The sequence below is a fragment of the Mirounga leonina genome, unplaced genomic scaffold (genome assembly GCF_011800145.1).
Source record: "Mirounga leonina isolate KUSES-001 unplaced genomic scaffold, KU_Mleo_1.0 Mir_165, whole genome shotgun sequence".
Classification (NCBI taxonomy): domain Eukaryota; kingdom Metazoa; phylum Chordata; class Mammalia; order Carnivora; family Phocidae; genus Mirounga; species Mirounga leonina.
In genome coordinates this window covers 34,815,697-34,838,583 of record NW_023270415.1, presented here as the reverse complement: position 1 = coordinate 34,838,583, position 22,887 = coordinate 34,815,697, and the positions used below count along the sequence as shown (strand labels likewise).

General features: G+C 38.7%; 1 protein-coding gene across 1 annotated transcript in view; it reads right to left on the bottom strand.

Annotated features, from left to right (window-relative positions):
- Positions 1-15,221: 15,221 nt before the first annotated feature.
- The window catches only part of CPNE3 (copine 3), a 50,680-nt gene continuing 43,014 nt past the window's right edge, over positions 15,222-22,887 (bottom strand). The window contains exons 14-16 of the mRNA XM_035011482.1: positions 21,209-21,342; positions 19,863-20,099; positions 15,222-18,333 (exon numbers count right to left, since the gene is read on the bottom strand). Coding sequence (XP_034867373.1) covers positions 18,223-18,333; positions 19,863-20,099; positions 21,209-21,342 — 482 coding nt within the window. The 3' untranslated portion in view covers positions 15,222-18,222. The remainder of the gene's footprint in view (positions 18,334-19,862; positions 20,100-21,208; positions 21,343-22,887) is intronic.

Genomic DNA, 22,887 nt, shown 5'->3' with positions numbered 1-22,887 from the left:
ATCTATGTGTCTATTTTTGTGGCAGTACCATACTGTTTTGATTACAACAGCTTTGTAATATAACTTGAAGTCTGGAATTGTGGTACCTCCAGTTTTGTTTTTCTTTTTTCAAGATTACTTTAACTATTTGGGATCTTTTGCGGTTCCATACAAAGTTTAGGACTGTTTGTTCTAGTTCTGGGGAAAATGCTGTAGTTCTGGGGAAAATGCTGTTGATATTTTGTTAGGGATTGCATTAAATCCATTGATAGCCTTGGGTAATATAGACATTTTAACAGTATTTGTTCTTCCAATCCATGAGCATGGAATGTCTTTACATTTCTTTGTGTCATCTTCAATTTCTTTCATCAATTTATTTTTTAAGATTTTATTTATTTATTTGACAGAGAGAGACACAGCGAGAGAGGGAACACAAGCAGGGGGAATGGGAGAGGGAGAAGCAGGCTTCCCGCCGAGCAGAGAGCCCAATGTGGGGCTCGATCCCAGGACCCTGGGATCATGACCTGAGGCGAAGGCAGACGCTTAACAACTGAGCCACCCAGGCGCCCCTTATCAGTGTTTTATAGTTTTCAGAGTATAGGTCTTTCACATCCTTGGTTAAGTTTATTCCTAGGTATTTTATTACATTTGGTGCAATTGTAAATGGGATTGTTTTCTTAATTTCCCTTCCTGCTGCTTCATTGTTACTATATAGAAATGCAACAGATATCTGTACATCGATTTTGTATCTTGCAACTTTACTGAGTTCATTTATCAGTTCTAGTAGTTTTTTGGTGGAGTTTTTAAAGTTTTCTATATATAGTATCATGTCACCTGTAAATAATGGAAGTTTTACTTCTTTACCAATTTGGATGTCTTTTATCTCTTTTTGTTGTCTGACTGCTATAGCTAGGATTTCCAGTGAATGAAAGTGGTGAGAGTGGACATCCTTGTCTTCTTCCTGATCTTAGGCGGAAAGCTCTCAGATTTTCCCCATTGAGTATGATGTTCACTGTGACTTTTTTATATATGACCTTTATTATGTTGAGGTAGGTTCCCTCTAAACCTATTTTGTTGAGGGCTTTTATCATCAATAAATGTACTTTGTCAAATGCCTTTTCTGCTTCTATTGAAATGATCATATGGTTTTTATCCTTTCTCTTATTGATGTGATGTATCACGTTGATTGATTTGCGAATATTAAAACACCCTCTCCTCCCAGGAATAAATTCCACCTAATCATGGTTAGTAATTTTTTTTAAGATTTATTTATTTATTTATTTGAGAAAGAGAGAGAGACACAGAGATAGTGACAGCACAAGCGAGTACGAGCTGGGAGGAGAGGGAGAAGCTGGCTCCCTCCCTGCTCAGCAGGGAGCCTGACATGGGGCTCAATCCCAGGACCCTGGAATTATGACCTGAGCTGAAGGCAGATGCTTAACTGACTGAGCCACCCAGGCGCCTCAATAATTTCTTTAATATATTGTTGGATTTGGTTTGCTAATATTCTGTTGAGAATTTTTGCATCTATGTTCATCAGAGATATTGGCCTGTAGTTCTCTTTTTTTATGGTGTCCTTATCTGGTTTTGTTATCGGGGTAATGCTGGCATCATAGAATAAATTTGGAAATTTTCCTTCCTTTTCTATTTTTTGGAATAGTTTGAGAAGAATAGGTATTAACTCTTCATTAAATGTTCGGTAGAATTTGCCTGTGAAGCCATTTGGTCCTGGACTTCTGTTTGTTGGGAGTTTTTTTATTACTAATTCCATTTCATTGCTGGTAATCAGCCCGTTCAAACTCTCTATTTCTTCCTGCTTCAGCTTTGGTAGGCTATATGTTTATAGGAATTTATCAATTTCCTCTAGGTTGCCCAATTTGTTGTCATATAATTTTTCACAATATTGTCCTACAATCAGTTGTATTTCTGTGGTGTTGGTTGGTTGTTATTTGTTCTGTTTCATTAATGATTTTGTTTATTTGAGTCCTCTCTCTTTGTTTTGTTTTGTTTTTTTCTTTTGTTGTTTGTTTTTGATGAGTCTGGCTAGAGGTTTATCAATTTTATTGATGTTTTCAAGGAACCAGCTCCTGGTTACATTGGTCTGTTCTTTTGGGGTTTTTTAAGCTTCTATATAATTTATTTATGCTCTAATCTTTATAATTTCCTTCCTTTGGCTGGTTTGGGGGTTTGTTTGTTGGGGTTTTTTTTCTATCTCCTTTAGGTGTAAGGTTAGGTTGTTTACTTGAGATTTTTCTTTCCTCTTGAGGTAGGCCTATATTCTATCAACTTTTCTCTTAGAACCACTTTTGCTACATCCCAAAGATTTTGGACTGTTGTGGTTTTGTTTTCATTTGTTTCCATATAATTTTTTATCTTTTCTTTGATTTCTTTGTTGACCAATTCATTGTTTAGTGGCATGTTATTTAACTTTCATGTATTTGTGCTCTCTCCAGATTTTTTTCTTATGGTTGATTTCTACTTTCATAGCATTGTGGTCAGAAAAGATGCATGGTATGGGGACTTCAATCTTTTTTAATTTATTGAGACTTGCTTTGTGACCTAATATGTGATGTATTCTGGATAATTCCATGTATGCTTGAAAAGAATATGTATTCTGCTGTTTTAGGATGGAATGTTCTGAATATATCTGTTAAATCCAACTGTTTGGTATGTCATTCTAAGCTACTGTTTTTCTTGTTGATTTTCTGTTAGGATGATCTGTCCATTAATATAAGTGGAGTGTTAAAGTCCCCTACTATTATTATTGTATTACTATTGATTAGTTCCTTTATGTTTGTTATTAACTGTTTTATGTATTTGGATGCTCCCATGTTGGGTGCATGACTATTTACAATTGTTATGTCTTCTTGTTGAATTGTCCCCTTTATTATTATATCATGTCCTTTTTTTGTCTCTTATTACGGTCTTTGTTTTAAAGTCTCTTTTGTTCAATGTTAGTATTGCTACCCTGGCTTTCTTTAGACATCCATTTGCATGATAAATGTTTTTCCATCCCCTCACTTTCAATCTGTATGTGTCTTTAGGTCTGAAATGAGTTTCTTGTAGGCAGCATATAGATGGGTCTTGTTTTTTTTAATCCACTCTGTCGCCCTATGTATTTTGATTGGAGCATTTAAGCCATTTACATCCAAAGTAATTACCGATAGATATGTATTTATTGCCATTTGTTACTTGTGTGTGGTTTTTTTTGTAGTTTTTCTCTGATCCTTTCTTCTCTTGCTCTCTTTCATGGTTTGCTGACTTTTTTCAGTGATATAGTTGGATTCCTTTCTCTTTATTCTTTGCGTATCAATTACTGGCTTTTGATTTTGGTTACCACTATGTTTGTATATAACATCTTCTGCATATAGCAGTCTCTATGAAGTTGATGGTCACTTAAGTTTGAACCCATTCTTTACTCCTCTCCCCCTCACATTTTAGGTATATGGTGTCATATTTTACATTCTTTTATTTTGTGAATCCTTTGACTGATATACTTATTTTTACTGCTTTTGTAATTCTTACTTTTCATACTCTCACTTATGGTCGTTCCTTCCCACTCAAAGAGTCCACTTTAATATTTCTTCTAGGGCTGGTTTGGTGGTCATGAATTCCTTCAGTGTTTGTCTGAGAAACTCTTTATCTCTTCTTGTACTCTGAATGATAGCCTTTCTGGATAGAATATTCTTGGCTGCAGAATTTTCCCTTTCAGTACTTTGAATGTATCATGCCACGCCATTCTGGCCTGTAAGATTTCTGCTGAAAAATCCTCTGATAGCTTTATGGGGTTTCTCTTGTATGTAACTGTCTTCTTTACTCTTGCTGTTTTAAAATTTTTACTTTATTGCTATCTTTTGACATGTTAATTATTATTTGTCTTAGTGTGGGCCTCCTTAAGTTGATTTTGTGGGGACATCTCTGTGCCTCTTGGATCCGGATATCTGTCCTTTCTCAGAATAGGGAACTTTTCAATTATTATTTCTTCAAATAAATTTTCTGCCACCTTTTCTCTCTCTTCTACTTCTGGAATCCCTCTAATGCTAATGATATTATGCTTGTTGGAGTCACCAAGTTCCCTAAGCCTATTCTCAATTTGCATAGTTTTTTCTCACTTGCTCAGCTTGCTTACTTTCCATTACTCTGTCTTCCAGGTCATTAATTCATTCCTTTACCTCCTCTAGCCTGCTCTTTATTCCATCAAGTGTATTTTTAATTTCACAATTATATTCTTCATCTCTGATTGGTTCTTTTCTATCTCCTTGTTAAGAGTCTCACTGATGGGAAAATACAAATCAAAACTACAATGAGATACCACCTCACACCAGTCAGAATGGCTAAAATTAACAAGTCAAGAAATGACAGATATTGGCGAGGATGCAGAGAAAGGGGAAACCTCCTACACTGTTGGTGGGAATGCAAGCTGGTGCAGCCACTCTGGAAAACAGTATGGAGGTTCCTCAAAAAATTGAAAATAGAGCTACCCTACAACCCAGCAATTGCACTACTGGGTATTTACCCCAAAGATACAAATGTAGTAATCCGAAGGGGCACGTGCACCCCAATGTTTATAGCAGCAATGTCTCTAATAGCCTAACTATGGAAAGAGCCTAGATGGTCATCAACAGATGAATGGATAAAGAAGATGTGGTGTATACACACACACACACACACACTGGAATTTATGCAGCCATCAAAAAATTGAAATCTTGCCATTTGCAACAACATGGATGGAACTAGAGGGTATTATGCTAAGTGAAATAAGTCAATCAGATAAAGACAATTATCATATGATCTCACTGATATTGGAATTTGAAAAATGAAGCAGAGGATCATAGGGGAAGAGAGGAAGAAATGAAACAAGACGAAACCAGAGAGGGAGACAAGTCATAAGAGACTCTTAGTCTCAGGAAACAAACTGAGGCTTACTGGAGTGGAGGGGGGTGGTAGGGATGGGATGGCTGGGTGATGGACATTGGGGAGGGTATGTGCTATGGTGAGCACTGTGAATTGTGTAAGACTGATGAATCATAGACCTGTACCCCTGAAACAAATACATTATGTTAATAAAAAATAATTAAAAAAAAGAGTCTCACTGATGTCCTCCACTCTTTTCTCAAGTCCAGTGAGAATCTTTATGATCATTACTTTCCCTATCAAGCATATTATTTATATCTGTTTCACTTGGGTCTCTTGCTGTGGTTTTGTCTTATTCTTTCATTTGGGGCATCTTCCTCTGTCTCCTCATTTTGTCCAACTCTCTGTGTCCATTTCTGTGTGTTAGGAAAGTCAGCTATGTCTCCTGCTCTTGAAGGTGATGATCTTATGAAGAAGAGGTCCTGTAATGCCCTGGAGTGTTGTGTCCCCTGTTCCCTATGGCCTGGCACTTCAGAGAATGTCTCCTATGTGTGTTGCCTATGCCCGGCTGTTGTGTACTGGCCACTTTTTCCTCTAGTCCAGTTGTCTGCAGAGGTTCTCTTTGCCTGTTGTGGGCTGTGTTTGGTCCTAACTGGAATGGGGCACATTTTAACAAGGTGCACACTGGTCTGCTTGGAAAATGAGGCTTGCTGCCACCACTGCCTGAACCAAGACTTTACAAAATGCTTGGGTCATAGACATGGTATTGCCAGGGTTTATGTCAGTCTTCTGGGGGAGTGGACCAGCAACACCAGGAATATGAGGCAAGCATGATTGGGAAGGGCAGATCCACCAAAGCACAGGAGTGGGGCTTGGTGTAGACAAGTTAGATAGTGACTTTCAGCACCATGCTGGTTCCCACAGGTGGCTGTGTGTTTATGTTGGGAGGTGAGAGAGGAATTATGCCCGCCAGCAACTTTGTTTCTAGAGAGGTCTCCCTGTGATTCCTGCCTCTCCAGGCCATTTTCTGAGATGAGTAGATAACTCCCTCCTGTATGCCCCAGACACGTTTCAAATTGATGCTCCTATGCTGTATCTCTGTGGTTTGTTTTTTGTGCTGTCTCTTTAAGGGCAGGGACTCCACTTCCTAACACCCTCTGGGCTCTCCCAGAGCTGAGCCACTGATTTTTTTTTTTTTAATTCCAGGCTCTAAGTCTCGCTGGTTGTAAGAACTCATGAAATTCAGCCCCTCTCGCTTTCAAAGCCAAATATTATGGATGTTTCCTTCCCTGTGTGCATTCCCCAGTGTGATAGTCTTTTTCTCACCCTTCTTTGTGCCACCAGCTCCTTCCCAACCATGGATGGCCATGGTCCCCTTGGGTCCCAAACCATGTCTCAGCCCTTCCTACCTTCTTTGATGTGGCTTCTTCAATGTCTTTAGTTGTGGAGTTTGTTCTGCCAGTCTTTGAGTCATTTTGGGAGTTATTTACACTGATGTGACTATTATCTAGTTATATCTGTGGGACAGGCAGGCTTAGGGTCCTCCTACTCTGCCAGATTCCCTGGAACTTCAGGTCTTATTCTCCTATATTCTTTTCACTCATATCAGCTGAGGCTTTATAAATTCCCAGGAAGTGCTCATTTGGGTTTTCTTTTTTCTCACCCAGATCCTTTCAAGATGGCAAGGTTTATCCTCCAATATCCTATATTCAATTTCAAGTCACAGTAAATCTCACTGCTATTGACAAAACTCTATTGGTACAGAACACCCCTCCACCTCATCCCTGATCTCCCCAAGGGCATGCTGTCTCCTGTGCGCTATCTGTATTTGTGACAAATTTCCACTTGTCATGATGTGGATTAGCATTGACATCCTTCCCTCCAGGACCTCTCTCCCCCACCTATCTCCTTGCCTAAACAGTGTGCTCTCCAGCAAATGCAAACTAAACCTAGCATTAGCTTAAACCAAACATCATTAAGAATGCAAAATGGGGGCGCCTGCGTGGCTCAGTTGGTTAAGCAACTGCCTTCGGCTCAGGTCATGATCCTGGAGTCCCAGGATCGAGTTCCGCATCGGGCTCCCTGCTCAGCAGGGAGTCTGCTTCTCCCTCTCCCGCTCCCCCCTCTTGTGCTCTCTCCCTCTCTCAAATAAATAAATAAAATCTTAAAAAAAATAAAAATTAAATTAAAAAAAAAAAAGAATACAAAATGGTTGCCCTGCTACTATTTTCTGAACACACACTAGGGCATTTGAATGTGTCGCAATAAAAATGCAAATGTTGAACTGCAGACAAACAATAAATTACTTTTAATGTTATGTGCCCCACCACATGGTGACCTACTTAATATGAACAATTAAAAACCAACTATTTTATTTTATTTTTAAAATTTTATTTATTTATTTGTCAGAGAAAGAGAAAGAGAGCAAGCAGGGGGAGCGGCAGGCAGAGGGAGAAGTAGGCTCCCCGCTGAGCAAGGAGCCCTATGTGGGACTCGATCCCAGGACCCCAGAATCATGACATGACCTGAGCCGAAGGCAGATGCCCAACCGACTGAGCCACCCAGGCATCCCAAGACTAACTATTTTAAAACAAGGTATTTTTCTTAATAATAGGTGAGTGGACAAGAAATAATTATTACACACATACATGCCTCCCCCAACCCCAAAAAATGAAATTGAGACAAAATTTCCCCCATGCTAAGGTTTCAAATAGGCTCAAAATAATAATAGCTAATATATAAAATTAACTGTGTGCCAGCTATTCTAAAAATGTGATACCACTACTAAGTCATTTAATCTTCTTAACCATCCTACAAAGTCATCATTATTTTTATCACTTTCACCACTTTTCAGAGTAGGAAAATGAGACGTAGTAATCATTAACTTGCCCTGGGTCACCAAGAGTGCAAAGATTTCCAAAATTAGGGTATTGGAAAGGACTCACCATGTTCCACAGAGCCTATTCATACTCACATACTCATATTCATACTCACACTCATCCTCACTGTTTTTATTTAAAGGCAATGGACACAATGCAGCAAGAGAAAGAGCCCAGGTAAGCACTGAGGGGTCTGATTGGCATCCCATGAACAAGTTCCCAGCATTCTTAGTCACACAAGGATCTGATCACATTCTGTTTCAGGACTGAACCATCAATATCTATACAAGGAATCTAGGTTACAAGAAAGCTCAAAACTTTATTTCCCAGTGGAGGTCATAAACCCCTCTAGCCACATAATGAAGGCAGGCTGACTAATCAATTAGGACAGTAGAAAAGCTTAAGCAAAGACCAACTCTGGGGGTCATCAGAGGAGTTTAGCACTTGAAACACCACATCATAAATCCCATCACCCTTCTCTTAACCCAATGTCAAAACCCAGACATCCAGGGATCTCCAGAGATAAAGATTAAGCTTTTCCCGGGATGCCTGGGTGGCTCAGTCGTTAAACGTCTGCCTTCAGTTCAGGTCATGATCCCAGGGTCCTGGGATCGAGCCCCACGTCAGGTTCCCTGCTCAGCGGGAAGCCTGCTTCTCCTTCTCCCACGTCCCCTGCTTGTGTTCCGTCTCTCACTGTGTCTCTCTCTGTCAAATAAGTAAATAAATAAATAAATAAATAATCTTAAAAAAATAAATAAAGATTAAGCTTTTCCCTACCACTTTTTCTTTTTTCCCCTACCACTACTAGCCCACATATCTCTCTTCTCTGAATCCCTGATAGAGCCATGTTCATTAGTCATTTGACTAGGCAACAAGTAGTCTGTTGACTGACTAGCTAACTGATGGTGCATAGATATATGAAAATTCTTCCTCAACCCCCACCTGGGTCTGACTTCAGTAATCAATTTCCAAAGGTATAGTGCAGAATGGCTGGTTAAAAGGGATATATCCTGAAAAGATCCCCAGAAAAGGAAGAAGAAATCAAAGAGTCACTCAGCAGAAGTTCTACACTTTATAAACATTACATTGTTAAAAAAGTGAAGCAACATTTCTTTCTACAAGTAACTTTTTTCTGTGGGCCCAAGTGTTTATTCAATAAGCAATTTCCTCTGGCTCCCTGAAGCCATCTTCAAGTATTATTTGCTCAAAATTGATTACAAAAATTACTTCATATTACTTTCATCTGTAGCCCTCAAAATTCTACACAACCTATAAGCTGTCGACTAGTCTTTAAAAATGTCCACCTCTGCTTTACATTGTTAGACTGTATCAATGTGCTTTTGCTAACTAAAACTAAGTGACTTAAAATAATAATCATGATTCTGTAGGTTGCCAATTTGGGCTGGGTTCAGTAGGGGGTTCTTCTGGTCTTAGCGGGGCTAGTCTATGCTCTATAGTCAGCTGCTGAATTGGTTGGGGGCTGCTGGTCTAGACGTCTCAGATGGGTTGGCTTGTGTCATCCATATAGTCTCCTATCCTCCAAAAAGCTAGCTTGGGCTTGGAGGTTGCACAGGGTTCCGAGAGAGAGAAGGCAGAAGTGAGCACCATTCTTGAGGTCTAGGCTTAGAATTCTATTAGCCAAGTCACAAAAACCAGCCTAGACACAAGGGCTGAAGAAAGAAAATCCACCTCTTGATGGGAGGACTGCAAAGTCACATTGCCAAAGTAGTGGGTACAGAGTGGAAGGACTGTGGCCATTTTTGCAATCACCCAAACAGGATATTACCAGATAAAATACAAGACACCCAGTCAATGAGTAATGTTTTAGTATAGGTATGTCCCATGCCATATTTAGGACCTATCTATACTAAAAAATTATTTATTATATATCTGAAATTCAAATTTAATTTGATGCCTGTATTTTTGTTTGCTAAGTGTGGTAATCCCACACACAGACCATGTCAAAAATAAACAAAACCTTTCTTTATCTAAAAGAGAGAACTTTGGGGTGCCTGGCTGGCTCAAACAGTAGAGTATCTGACTCTTAATCTCAGGGTTGTGAGTTCAAGCTCCATGTTGGGCGTGGAGCCTACTTAAAAAAAAGAATGAGAGAGAACTTTGAACTTGAAATTATTGTTAAAGTGTACAACTATATCAAATGTTGTATTAGAATGAGCCAAAAACTCTAAGTACACCCACAGAAAAGGAATAATTTGGACTCCTCCCCATATTCTAGGAGCCATCTTTGGTGAAACACTGCTAATAAATAACCCTAAGATAATATATAACAAACTGTTTCATTTCAGTTATGCATTAGATGATAAATTGCTACACAGAACACCAACAAGAGAAGAAAGAGTCTGTATTTATGTAATTTGGGCCTATTCTATATTTATAATAATTCTTTTACCTTCCTATGAGGAATTTTTTAAATCTTTGGAAGCTATTAATCATTATGCTGTTCTGGAATTTATTATATCTAATCAAAGCAAAGATACTTGAAATTCATGTTTTAAGTACCTTACCCACACACTATAGTAAAATTTGATGTTTTCCTCCATGAGTTTTTATGACTGGCTGTATTTTTCCCACTGTAACTTTTGTGACTAGAAATGACAGGGCAAAGGTCAAATAAATGTGCATCATTAAGCAATACAACCTGACATTTCTAGACAATAACTCCCTCAGATGAGGAAAGGGAAGCCTACCTGAAAGGTCACAGCCCCTCCCTACTGTCCCTTTGTAGCCCTAGTCATCTCTGTCTATTGCACACAATGACTCTGATAGGAGGACCCCATCTGCTGGAAACTCTAAGTAATGTGAAGTTCAGCACACAGTGCATGCTAAGGGTTATTAACCAGGCTTGTGATGCAGTTTCTTGCATCCAGCTTTAAATAAATCAAGCTCTGTTGTTTATGCCAGAATCTTAGACTTGAAAATTACTACTCCAAGGCCTCCTTATACAAAACACAAAACAAAATCCTGTGCCCAGGATCATACCACAGTATGGCAGAACCCAAGGACAAAGACACCACATTGTTGTTCAAACATGAAGATCGTGGCGTAACTTGATAAAAGTAGCATCCACCTGAAGAAGGAGTTTTTTGAATAAACAAGTATATTTCTCAAAATTTCATGGGGCAAAATGATAGTAAAGTCTGCCATGTAAGGACCATATTTATATTCTAAATCTGAGAGGAAAGTTTCAAACTTAGCTTGCACTTCAGAAAGGGACGAACCACAAATTTCACTAAAATAGGAATGTGAAAAATTAAGAGTTGGAATTTTGCCATCCCATTTGTAAAAGTGGGTAAAGAGATTCGGTTATGAAATATAAGGGTTATTACAAACACATATTCCTCTCCCTGTACCAACAATGTTCGCAACCCACACTACTTTCTGACTTCAAGCCATAGACAACATCAATTTCTTTGTCTGCAGGTTCTTCTGCTTTCTCTACATTAGAAAACCCTAAGTAACCTTCAAATCTCAGATGAAATACTAAACCACCTGTGAAGCTCTCCAAGATCTCCCCAGTGTTCTGATTGCTCCCTACAATGAGATGAAAATCTCCCCACTCTAAACTTCATTTTCTCATATAAACTAATTTCTATCCTTGCATATGCTCTAACACATACCTTATTCATTCTTTTTTTTTTTTTCCCCCTGTCTATTAGGGAGCATCTACTAAATGCCAAGTTCTCCTCCAGGCTCAGGGTGCAGCAATCAATAAAGTAACAAAAAACAAAATCCCCTAATTTCTTGGAACTGACATGATAGTGGGTGAAGAGGACAAGAAACAAAATAACTAAAACCTAAGCAGGGAAGAGGGATAGATGGTACTGGGGAAAGAGGTACAATTTTAAATGAAGTGATCAGCAAACGCCTTACTGGAGGATACTTGAATGAAGACCTTAAGTTGGTGAGAGAACAAAGCTCACAAGTGACTAGGGAGAGTTCTTCAGGGAGGGGCAACAGCAAGTGCAAAAGACCTGAGCCAGAGATATGCCGGGCATATTCACGTAAGAGCAAGAAAGCCCATATGCTTGGAACAGAGTGGCCAAGGCAAAGAGCAGTAGAAAAGAAGTCTAGAGGGGCGCCCGGGCAGCTCAGTTGGTTAAGCGTCTGCCTTCGGCTCAGGTCGTGATCCCAGGATCCTGGGATCGAGTCCGGCATCGGGCTCACTGGGAGCCTGCTTCTCCCTCTCCCTCTGCCTGCCGCTCTGTCTACTTGTGATCTTTCTCTCTCTCTCAAAAAGAAATAAATAAAATCTAAAAAAAAAAAAAAAAAGAAATCTAGAAAAGGAGTAGGAGCCTTTGAAAAGTTGGTAGGATTAGTAACTTGAAGGTAGTGATGGAGAATGATTTGTTGAAGTTGCGGTACTAGAGGGAGTGAGCTGTAAAGTGGGTTGTTATTGGAAAATGGGATACTTGAGATTAGGAAAGGTTTGTTACGGGTAATAATAAACTCTAGGGTATGACTTTAAGAGTGAGGGGTGAGATAAGGCAGAAAACAAGATTATTACAGATGGATAGGAAGTGATCTAAACTAATGATAAGAGTTTCAAAACTGGAGGTTTTAAAGAGTAGGGAGAGGTTATCTAAGGCAGAAGGGAGGACCAAGGAGGACACTTAACCCTGCCTCCAAGCCCAATGGTAGATCAGGAAGAGAAAACAACTACTTGAGAGGACTGCAGAGGAAGTAAGGTTCTTCAAGGGAGCTAGGTTTTAATTAAAATAAAAACACAAAGGCATTGTTCTTTGGCTAGGTTTTAATTAGAATAAAAACACAAAGGGATTATGCTAATGAATGACCCAGTTCCTAAAGGCAGAGTGGAAGAAAGGTTTGGGCAGCTGCAGGGAAGTGGGGTATGGTTAGGATGTGGATCATACAGAGGAGCCAGAGATGGGTTACAGTGAGGAAGTTTATGATCTGAGCTTCTTGTGAGGACTGGCAGGATCAATCCGGGCAGTCGTAGGACAGCGGTAGAAAGGAAGGAGTGCTGGAAGGAGGAGAGGGAGGAGCATCTTGCCAGCGGTGTTCAAGAGTCTCCTCTGCACTCTTGACTACAGATGCCTAACAGCATAAGAAACAGTCTTACTTTAAGCACAAAGGGCTGCCTCACCTTGCTTATTCTTTTTTTTTTTATTTTAGCATCATATACTGTCTCCTTTTCCATATTAGATCATAAGCTCTTTGAAGTGACTAAGAAATTTTACTCATTTTGATGTTGCCTGTTGATTGCCAGTACTAAGCTACTCAATAAATATATGCTCAAAAACAAGCGAATACTTCTCACTGGATGGAAGGACTGGTTGAAAAAGACAGATTATTTCCTATTCAGTCTTCTCTCTGAGAACTCTCTATAGCTCCCCAATTCTAGGACGGGACTCAGATATTCTTCTGAGTCCCGTCCTAGAAGACCAGGTGCTGTTACAAAACCTGTTGTGCTCAGTCTGCTTGTGAAAAGGCCAAAGATAAGGCCTCCCTTTCCTTGCTGTAAGAGTAAAAATTCTGCTTATAATGATATTTGCCTCACTGATCACTTTTTCTTTTTTTTTAAGATTTCTATTTATGTATTTGACAGAGAGAGAGAGGTGGAGAGCACACAAGGAGGGGGAGCAGAGGCAGAGGGAGAAGCAGGCTCCCCGCTAAGCAGAGAGCCCCATGCGGGACTCGATCCCAGGACCCAGGGATCATGACCTGAGCAGAAGGCAGCTCCTTAACTGACTGAGCCACCCAGGCATCCCTCACTGATCACTTCTTCTTCAGGAGAAGAGAATCAATAGTCAAGCCAGAGTAAAATTCTCCAAGGACACTATAACCTGTTGTGAATTTTCTGGGGAATGTAGCCAATGCTCACATGGCCATACTTGGTGACAAATGATAAGGGTCATGGTCTTGTTACAAGAAAGTTTGGCAATCCTGGGGATCTGCATCACCACAAGGTGCAAGCCAGCCTCTGAACCACTAAGAGTTGATAAGATATGGGCCTAATGGATGATTTGATGTGGAGTCAGTGTTGTGGCAGGAAAAGCACAGAATTCAGAAACTGACCTAGAATCAGACACTTTGCAAGTATGTAAACAAATAGCTGGGGTGCCTGGGTGGCTCAGTTAGTTGGGCGACTGCCTTCGGCTCGGGTCATGATCCTGGGGTCCTGGGATTGAGCCCCGCATCGGGCTCCTTGCTCAGCGAGGGGCCTGCTTCTCCCTCTCCCACTCCCCCTACTTGTGTTCCCCCTCACGCTGTCTCTCTCTCTCTCTCTCTCTCTCTGTCAATTAAATAAATAAATAAAATCTTTAAAAAAAAAAACAGCTGAGTCTCTACCATAAGATGACCACCACTAACTCCCTCACATCAGGGCCTCACCAAGGCAAAGCCACTGTGGCAAGGCCCAAGTCTGGCAACAGGCATCCATCTGTCCAACCTAAAATGTAAGGCTCTCCAGTTTTTCAAGAACATAAACCTGATTACATCATTCTTTTGCTTAAGTCGATTCAGTGGCATCCCATTACCTTTAGCCTAAGACTGAACTCCCTTGCATGCCCAAAGGTCCTGCAGGATGTAAACTCCACCAATCACTCCACTTCATCTCTCCCCTCTTCTCCTACCACTTTCCTTCCCACACTTTATATTCCAGCACACTTTAAGTTCTTTCCATTCCTAAAACATTCAAGTCTATACTTGCTGTTCACCTAACACCTTCTAAATGCTTTTAACCCTCTTCAACCAGCTAACTTTATGGTCTTAGCTTAAATGGCACATCCTCAGGGAAGTGCTCTTTGCCAACTAGATGGGTCAAGTCTCCTGATACAATGTGTTACATCATACACTGATCTCATGTCTCTGTAATTACTCATTTAATGTTTTCTCTCCCCCCAGGCCATTATTTCTATAAAGGCAGCAGCTGTGACCACTTAAGTTACCATTGTATCCCCAAGGCCTTGCCCAATGACTGCAATATCACAGATGCAATTTAAAAAACAAACAAACAAAAAAGTAAGGTCGGTATACTATCCTGCTTAACACAACTGATTAAATGTAAGTGCCATATTTTTCAGGCCATCTAGCTATAAGCTGAGAACCTTTCCCCTACTGTACCCAGAAATGTATCTTGAGGGACGCCTGAGTGGCTCAGTTGGTTAAGCGTCTGCCTTCAGCTCAGGTCATGATCCCAGGGTCCTGGGATCGAGTCCCAATCGGGCTCCTTGCTCAGTGGGGAGCCTGCTTCTCCCTCTGCCTACTGCTCACCCTTCTTGTGCTCTCTCTGACAAATAAATAAATAAAATCTTAAAAAAAAAAAAAGAAGTGTATCTTGAATACATCCAGCAGTATCTTTTAAATGAATAAATCCCATAAAATAATTCAAAAAAAACCTCAAACTGTTCAATTCAGTAAAATATGAATACAGGCCACCTAAAATACTATATTCACTTTATTTCTAATTTTTCTACTGGTTTTGATAACATTTAGAGAAAGAATAAATGAAAACAAGGAACTATTGTATCACATCAAGAAATAACTTTATCCAACGGGAATTCAAATGGAAGACATATTTAACATCAGTTCATATATTAGTAACTTATACACTTATTATCAAGTATGACATCATTAAAGCACAAAATAGTCTCCTTCAATCTCAACCAAACTTCTGGCCTCCCTTTTGCGTCACTCCTATGACTACCAACTGCACACATAAAGAGACTAGGGAAAATTTACTGAAGATGGTTTTCCAGGAAATTTATAAAATGAAAAAGGCAAAATATGTCAAATAAAGCATAAACAGCAATAGGGCCCAGAATTTACTCTGGAAAGGCTGCCTAAGGCACTACCAAAAAAACAGTTGTAAATCCCTGATCTGACTTTGAAATGTTATGATCTTAAAAATTTCAATTCGAAGCACAAGGTGACATGACCAACTAATGGGTATATTATTTTCTCAGTAAAGGCATATGTGAGAAATATTATGTCTGTCCAGGACACTGTCGTCACCCCAATATGTGTTGTAATACAGCTGATTATATAAGGTGTGAAAGTGAACTTGGTTATTTTTTAATGCATTTTAAAAACTAATGACACTTGAATGAATGGTGGCACAATAGGGAAAAGGACTATTTTTATATAAAACAATATTAAATCAGCATGTGATGAGGTGAAATGGTGAGACTGTAAGAATTTTACAAAATGGTAATTTAGAAATTGTAAATGCTTTTATTCAAAAGTGCAAAAAAGGCGTCAATTGTCCTCATTTGCTGGAATCACAGTTCTTATGAATAACAGCATCTACTGATGAACCTGATCAAGAAGGAATTAAAAAAATAATTTAAAAATTGGAATGAAAAATAAAATAAAAATTGGAATGACTCTGCTTAAAACCAGAATACAAAATTATGAAAACCAAATCAATTTGACAGTGGTGACAGAAGTACTGTTATTTGGCTAATGAAAACAATGAATGCTCCTGACCAGTGGTTTCCGAGGACCCCGTTCAGGTGACTCAGGTGCTTCCAGGAGCTGGTTAAGGAGAGTGAGGAGGAGGCCCAGTGAGGAGGACTCTGGACCTAGAGAAGCTCTACTTCTCTGTTTTACCATACACTGAGAATGTATGTATATCTTTTTTTTTTTTAAGGCTTCAATTTGTTCAAAAAAATCCTGAAAACCACAGCAATATATATATGCTATTTCCAAGCACACAAAGAGAATTGAAATCAGGACATACGAGACAAAAAGGCTCCAAACTACTGGAAGAATTATCCGTTTTCTTCTCACTTAACTAATGTTAAAATGACTTGTCAACTGAGATATGCCATAGGGTAACAGACTACTAGTTAGGTACCTTCAGGTTAATAGCACATATGCAAAGGAGAGCTAGCTAAGTGGGAATGTGGGAACTGCTCACATGAGCTAGGCAACCACAAGAGCAAGCAGGTCTCCTCTTTAGCCTGACCTTGGCAACCAAAGTTCTTCATGGCTGAGAGCTCATCTCCTTTAGACATTTCAGAGAACAAGCGATATGAACTGTGGTACAACTTTTCAGTAAGACTGAAAGTCATGTCAGCAAGGCACTGGTGCATCCATTTAAGGATATAGGATAAACACACAGCTTTTAACATTAAATTGTTAGAGATGATTGGCCAACATACGAATATGCATAGTACTTGGCACACAAGTTCTTTAATAAAATGTTACTGAATCTATTCTGAAAATGTCATGTTTGTTAAGTAATATGTTCTAAAGGGTAAAAATCAGGAAAAAAAAAACCTCTACTCTAAAAAAAAAAAAAAGGATGTAAAGTCCACTCTATCTTAATGCAGCAGTGGGAATTTTTTTTTTTTTTAAGTTAGAACAGGTTTTAGGCTTAATACATACATTTTGGGCTTAGGAAATCACATAATTAAAAAGCAAAATTTGATTTTGATTAATACATAACCACTATCATGAGTTTAAAAATCACACGAAAAATGTTACTAAAAAAAGGGAGAAAATGTCTAAATGAATCTGCACAAATATACAAATCGATGTGTGAGAGGTTAGCAAGGAAAATATAAAAACTGTCTTTTTTTTAATAAGCCTTTCATTAGTTAAAAGGAAATGGAATTCTGAATTTCCCCTTATATATTTGGTCCTCCTAGCTTTCCTGGACAAAGCAGTACTAACCATTTTAGCAAACTCCAATTAAAATACCCTCATAATGTTGAATCTAGGACAACCTATCATCTACGCAGACAAAGAATTCTGAATGTCACATACAGTAAATGAAAAGGTCAAATCTGACCATGTCTACAGTATTCTATGATGAAAATAAAAAATCCAGGAAGGCAAATAAAAATGGCTTACTTACATGAGGTTCCTTTTACTTGTTGATTGTACATTTTAAGAATTGGATATATGCCTTCCCTTCTTATCCAGTATTTTTAAAGAAGTCCTAAGTGAATGCATACTGTTTTGTAAACTGCATTGTCTAAATTGCAGCAAAATTCAGGCAAAAGTGAACGTAGTTTTATCCCCTGGAAAAGCACTGAATAAGGTTATAGGAACAAACTCAATATCATCTAATTTAAGAAGTTCTTGTCATCAGGTATGGTTACATTGGTTTGTAAAACATATATTGCCTAGAACAAAATACAGCAACCTGTAAATCACAACCCAGCAACTTTTCATTCTTTCTATTGATAAACATTCAAAAACAGTATTTTCACCATGTGAAAGTAAACAACCACAACCTCCAAATCAACTTTTCTCACATGAGTTTCTAATCCCCATAGCGTCACTATAAGTCACTAGCAATCACTGCATTGATTGAGCAAAGATTAACTTAGCACTTCCCTCCAAAAAAAAGTATAAAAAGAATGCTTTAAATAGATATAATCCATAGAGAACTAGGTCTATATCATAAATGCTGGGGATGAAAAGCATGTAAAATAACAGATTCATGATTCGGGGTAGGAGAGGAATCCATTGCTTCATATAGCACAAAAGAACTCTGCTCAGGCGGCCATAGCTCCTTTCATTTCTTAGCTGGGTTCTTGGGAGGAAGGAGTTTATATGTGTTGAAGTAGCCCACCACCTGCTGGGGGATCTCTGCCAAGACACACTGAGAGAGCGCTTCTTTTGGAGCCTTATGAAAAAACAAAATCAAAGCGACTTAATTAGTAACCAAATTTTACTGGCATTTTAATAACAGACTAGGAATACCTCACCTGTCAGTAAAAAGGAGTTATTCCCAATTCCTGGGCTTATATCGTGTCTTAGGTGAAACACAGAATAAGCTAAGTAACCAATGTTACTTAGGAGCGCTTTATTACTCCCACTAATATTTATCAAGTCCTTTTTTGTTGCCAGCTTTCTGGCATTTGACAATTACTTTTTTCTTTAACTTTTAAAGGTGGGTCTTTCATTCACTTGGTATTAATTTTTTTAACTTTTTATTTTGAAATAATTACAGATTCATAGGAAGTTGCAAAAATAATATTTACCAAGTTCCTTCCAAAGGTAGTATCTTTTATAACTATAGTAGAATACCAAAACCAAAAAACTGACAATGGTACAGTTCACAGGCCTTATTCAGATTTTACCAGTTTTATTTTACCTGCACTTATTTGCATGTGTGGATGTATTATTCTATGTAATCTTATCATCTGGGTAGATCTGTACAACCATCACCACAGTCAAGAAACAGAACTGTTTCATCATCACAAGGATCCCTAACATTAACACTTTTAATCACCTTCCCCCACACTCATACATTGCCTGCTGGTAATGTAAAAAAGCATAACCATTCTGGAAAAGTTCAACAGTTTCTTTAATAATTAAACATGCAATAATTATACGACCCAGCAATTGCACTTCTGGGTATTTATCCTAGAGAAATAAAAATTTATGCTCACACAAAAACCTGTACATGAATGTTTATAGCAGCTTTGCATATAACAGACAAAAACTGAAAACAATTAAAGATGTCCTTCAACGGATGAACGGTTAACACCTACACCATGGAATACTCCTCAGCAATACAAAGGGACACATGCAGCAACAACCCTGCAGAAAATTATGCTGAAGTGGAAAAAAAAAGCCAATCCTAACATTTCTATAACATTTTCGAAATGACAAAATTATGGAAGTGGAGAACAGATTAGTGGTTGCCCGGGGTTAAAGGTGGGTGCAGGTGCAAGGGAAGTGGGTGTGGCTATAAAAGGGCAACATGAGGAGTCCTGAGGTGATGGACCTTGATTGTTTATCAATGTCTATATCCTGGTCGTGGATTCTGTGCTATAGTTTTACAAGATGTTACCATTGGAGTAAACTGGGTAAAACAAAGTCCTGAGAGATTTTCGTCAAATCAACTTCCAGTCTGGCAAATTCATCGTATACTTGTATAGAGTTTTTCTGTTGTTACATACATAGGTAAAGATAAAATATATTTTAAAACATTCACAGCAACACCATTTGTAACAATTTATCATATAGACTGCAAGAGGCATGCAAGTATACAACTTGAAGCAAAACTGTGAAATCTAATCAGGGCTCTTCAAAAATCCATACATCCTCTAACCCCAGACACCTACTCAACTACTTGGTTATGGATTGGTGAAGGTCTGTGTTCAAACTCCTTAGTGTGCATGAAGAATAAGGAGGAGTGGTACTCACGTTCTGAAACTGTCTGAAAGGCACAAACTGGACAATATCTCGGATGGCTACCTCGCCTGATAGGGAGCGGAGACTTCCACCATCACCATCCAGAAACTCCATGGCACTGAAGTCAGCACCTCCTACTCCAACAATGATGATGGACATAGGAAGCTTGGCAGCATTTACTATAGCTTGTCTGGTCTCATCAAGGTCTGTTATCACACCATCAGTAATGATTAAGAGCACATAATATTGCTGCCAAGACAGAAAATTATATCCACTGAGCAGGTTGAGCTCCCAAACAATAAAAACAATGGTTTAAAAACATCTCCAGCTTGATGAGTCATTCAGTCTCTTTCTTGCTCATTTTCCTTGCCAGTCTCTACCCAGGATACCATCTACATAAAATATTCTAACATTCCCTAATGACAAGGAGATTTATTGATACAAAAATTTCAGGGTTATTAAAAGTGCAACAGACCACAAAATCAGGCTGGCATAAATATACAGAAGCAAGACACCTAAATGTCAAAGATTAAACTTTTAGTGAGCATAAGAATAAACACTTTAACGTAAGTATTAATTATGTTAAATATTGATCAAGGGAGTAAGTGGCAACTCCATTTTTTAAAAGTCAAATATGGAAGTAGAATTGTTTATTAAACTAAAGTGCACTTTTTAAAAAATGGGTATGGTTTAAGGGGAGGGATTCTTTCTCTCAATTCTGTCATTTCTGACAAATATTTTTAGAGGATGGTAAAATGTTACATAAAATTGTGACTCCATCTTTTGGGTCATTTAAAGCTAGAATGGAAATAAGTTTTATAACAAAACTAATACATGCTGAGTGTTTACTCTGCCCCAGGCACTGTGCATTTTTTATCAATTATCTTATTTCACCTTTCAGCAAACATATGAGGTAGTTATCACTGCCTTCCTTTTGGGTATAAAAAGTTATGAAGCTAAGAGAGATTTGGTATCAAGGTCCAACAGGTAATGGTTATCTAATCCAAACGTTTTAAATCATTTTTAAGTAATTTTTCATCAGCAACTGAAATTGTAAATTTTCTCAACCTTAATTTGTTAAGTCTACCTTTGAAAAGGTAGATTTTAATCATTTCTTTTTAGTAAAACCTATTTAAGAAAATTAATTCAAATGGCAGAGGAAAGACTCATGAGTATAAGGGTTATTTTTTTGTTGTCTTGCTTTTAATGATCACTAATTACAACCGTTGTTACCCCCCCAAACAAGGATACCTATATTATGACTTTATGCTCTTTGTATCTCAATGGACGAAATAAATGGAAAAATGGCCCCAGAAGCCATCTTCACTCTCCTTGTCCCCTTGCACTACAGCACTTACAGAAGCCATCTGTTGTTGGGTAGCTGCAGCAGCAAACCTGGCCACGTGGTTTATGATTGGAGAAAAATTAGTTGGTCCATAGAGTTTTATCTGAGGAAGGCAGGCCCGATATGCTTCTATAATGCCTTGGATTCCTAGACAAAAAAAGCAGTATTAAAAATTCTCAAACACAATTTAATTGTTCATTGTTCACCATACTTGTTAATTTAATTTTATATACATATGTGTATGTATGTATATGTATGTGTATATATATATATCTATCTATCGCTTTAGTGAAAAATTCTATATTCAAGAGTTCCTCTTAAACCTTGTATTACAAAACTTCATAGCTATGCTCCATTGCAAACACCTGTAAATGCTACCCTCCTCCAATAAAAGACATTTATTTTCATCGCAGCCAAACTATTCATTAATCTACAGTAGGACCGTTATATTGCATAATTTTTGTGTCTTAGGAATAAGACTTCAATGGAAAAGGAATCATGAAAAAGGTGCTGCATCACACAACTAACAATAAGAGGTAAGAAACATCTACTGATTAAGTGGAAAAACTTTTGCACATGTGGCCATAGATTCTACAAAATCAGATGGCTATAAACCTAATGTTAATTGTAGTCAAGAGCTTACTCAATAACTTAAAGGTTAAGCATGGTATGGTAAAATGTATAGTTCCAAAAATTCATTTCCAGGTTATGTATTACATTTTGCTGCAGAAATACTAATGTGTTTGCTTATGCCATACTGCCTGGGCCTGCTGGGATGTTGTATAGTGGAAGATTGGGCAGGGCCATTCGACTAGCTCTGACCAAGCACGTAAATGGACATGACATTCATGTCTAGGTAGACGTTTTAAGAGCCACTGCCTGTTTTCACCAGCAATCTTGCTCTTTCCCCCTGCAAAGGGAGTAGCACATCCCAGATAAGGTCCTGAGTCCCAAAATAAGAAACACAAAGCAGACTAGCCACATGTAAAGGGATATATAAATGAGCAAGAAATAAACTATCGCTAGAAATAAACTATCTAGGGCGCCTGGGTGGCTCAGTTGGTTAAGCGACTGCCTTCGGCTCAGGTCATGATCCTGGAGTCCCGGGATCGAGTCCCGCATCGGGCTCCCTGCTCAGCAGGGGGTCTGCTTCTCCCTCTCCCGCTCCCCCCTCTTGTGCTCTCTCACTCTCTCTCTCTCAAATAAATAAATAAATAAATAAATAAATAAATAAATAAATAAATAAATAAACTATCTAAATCACTGAGAGACTGTTTATTACAACAGCACAACTTAGTGGAGGTTGAATGGCATTCCTGGTAAAAGCACTGCTTGTGAAGCTTTTTTTTTTAAGATTTTATTTATTGATTTGACAGAGAGAGATAGTGAGAGAGAGAACACAAGCAGGGGGAGTGGGAGAGGGAGAAGCAGGCTTCCCTCCAAGCAGGAAGCCCGATGCAGGGCTCGATCCCAGGACCCTGGGATCATGACCTGACCCGGAGGCAGACACTTAACGACTGAGCCATCCAGGTGCCCCAGGTGAAGCTTTAATGAGACATATGCGCCTATGGGATCTACCCCTTATATTTGAGAGTCCAGGATGCAGGTAAGATACTAGAAATTCTCAAGAACGTCCTCCATACTTGTTGAGATCATCAAGGAATTCTGCCTCAAAAGATTTTTAATGTAAAC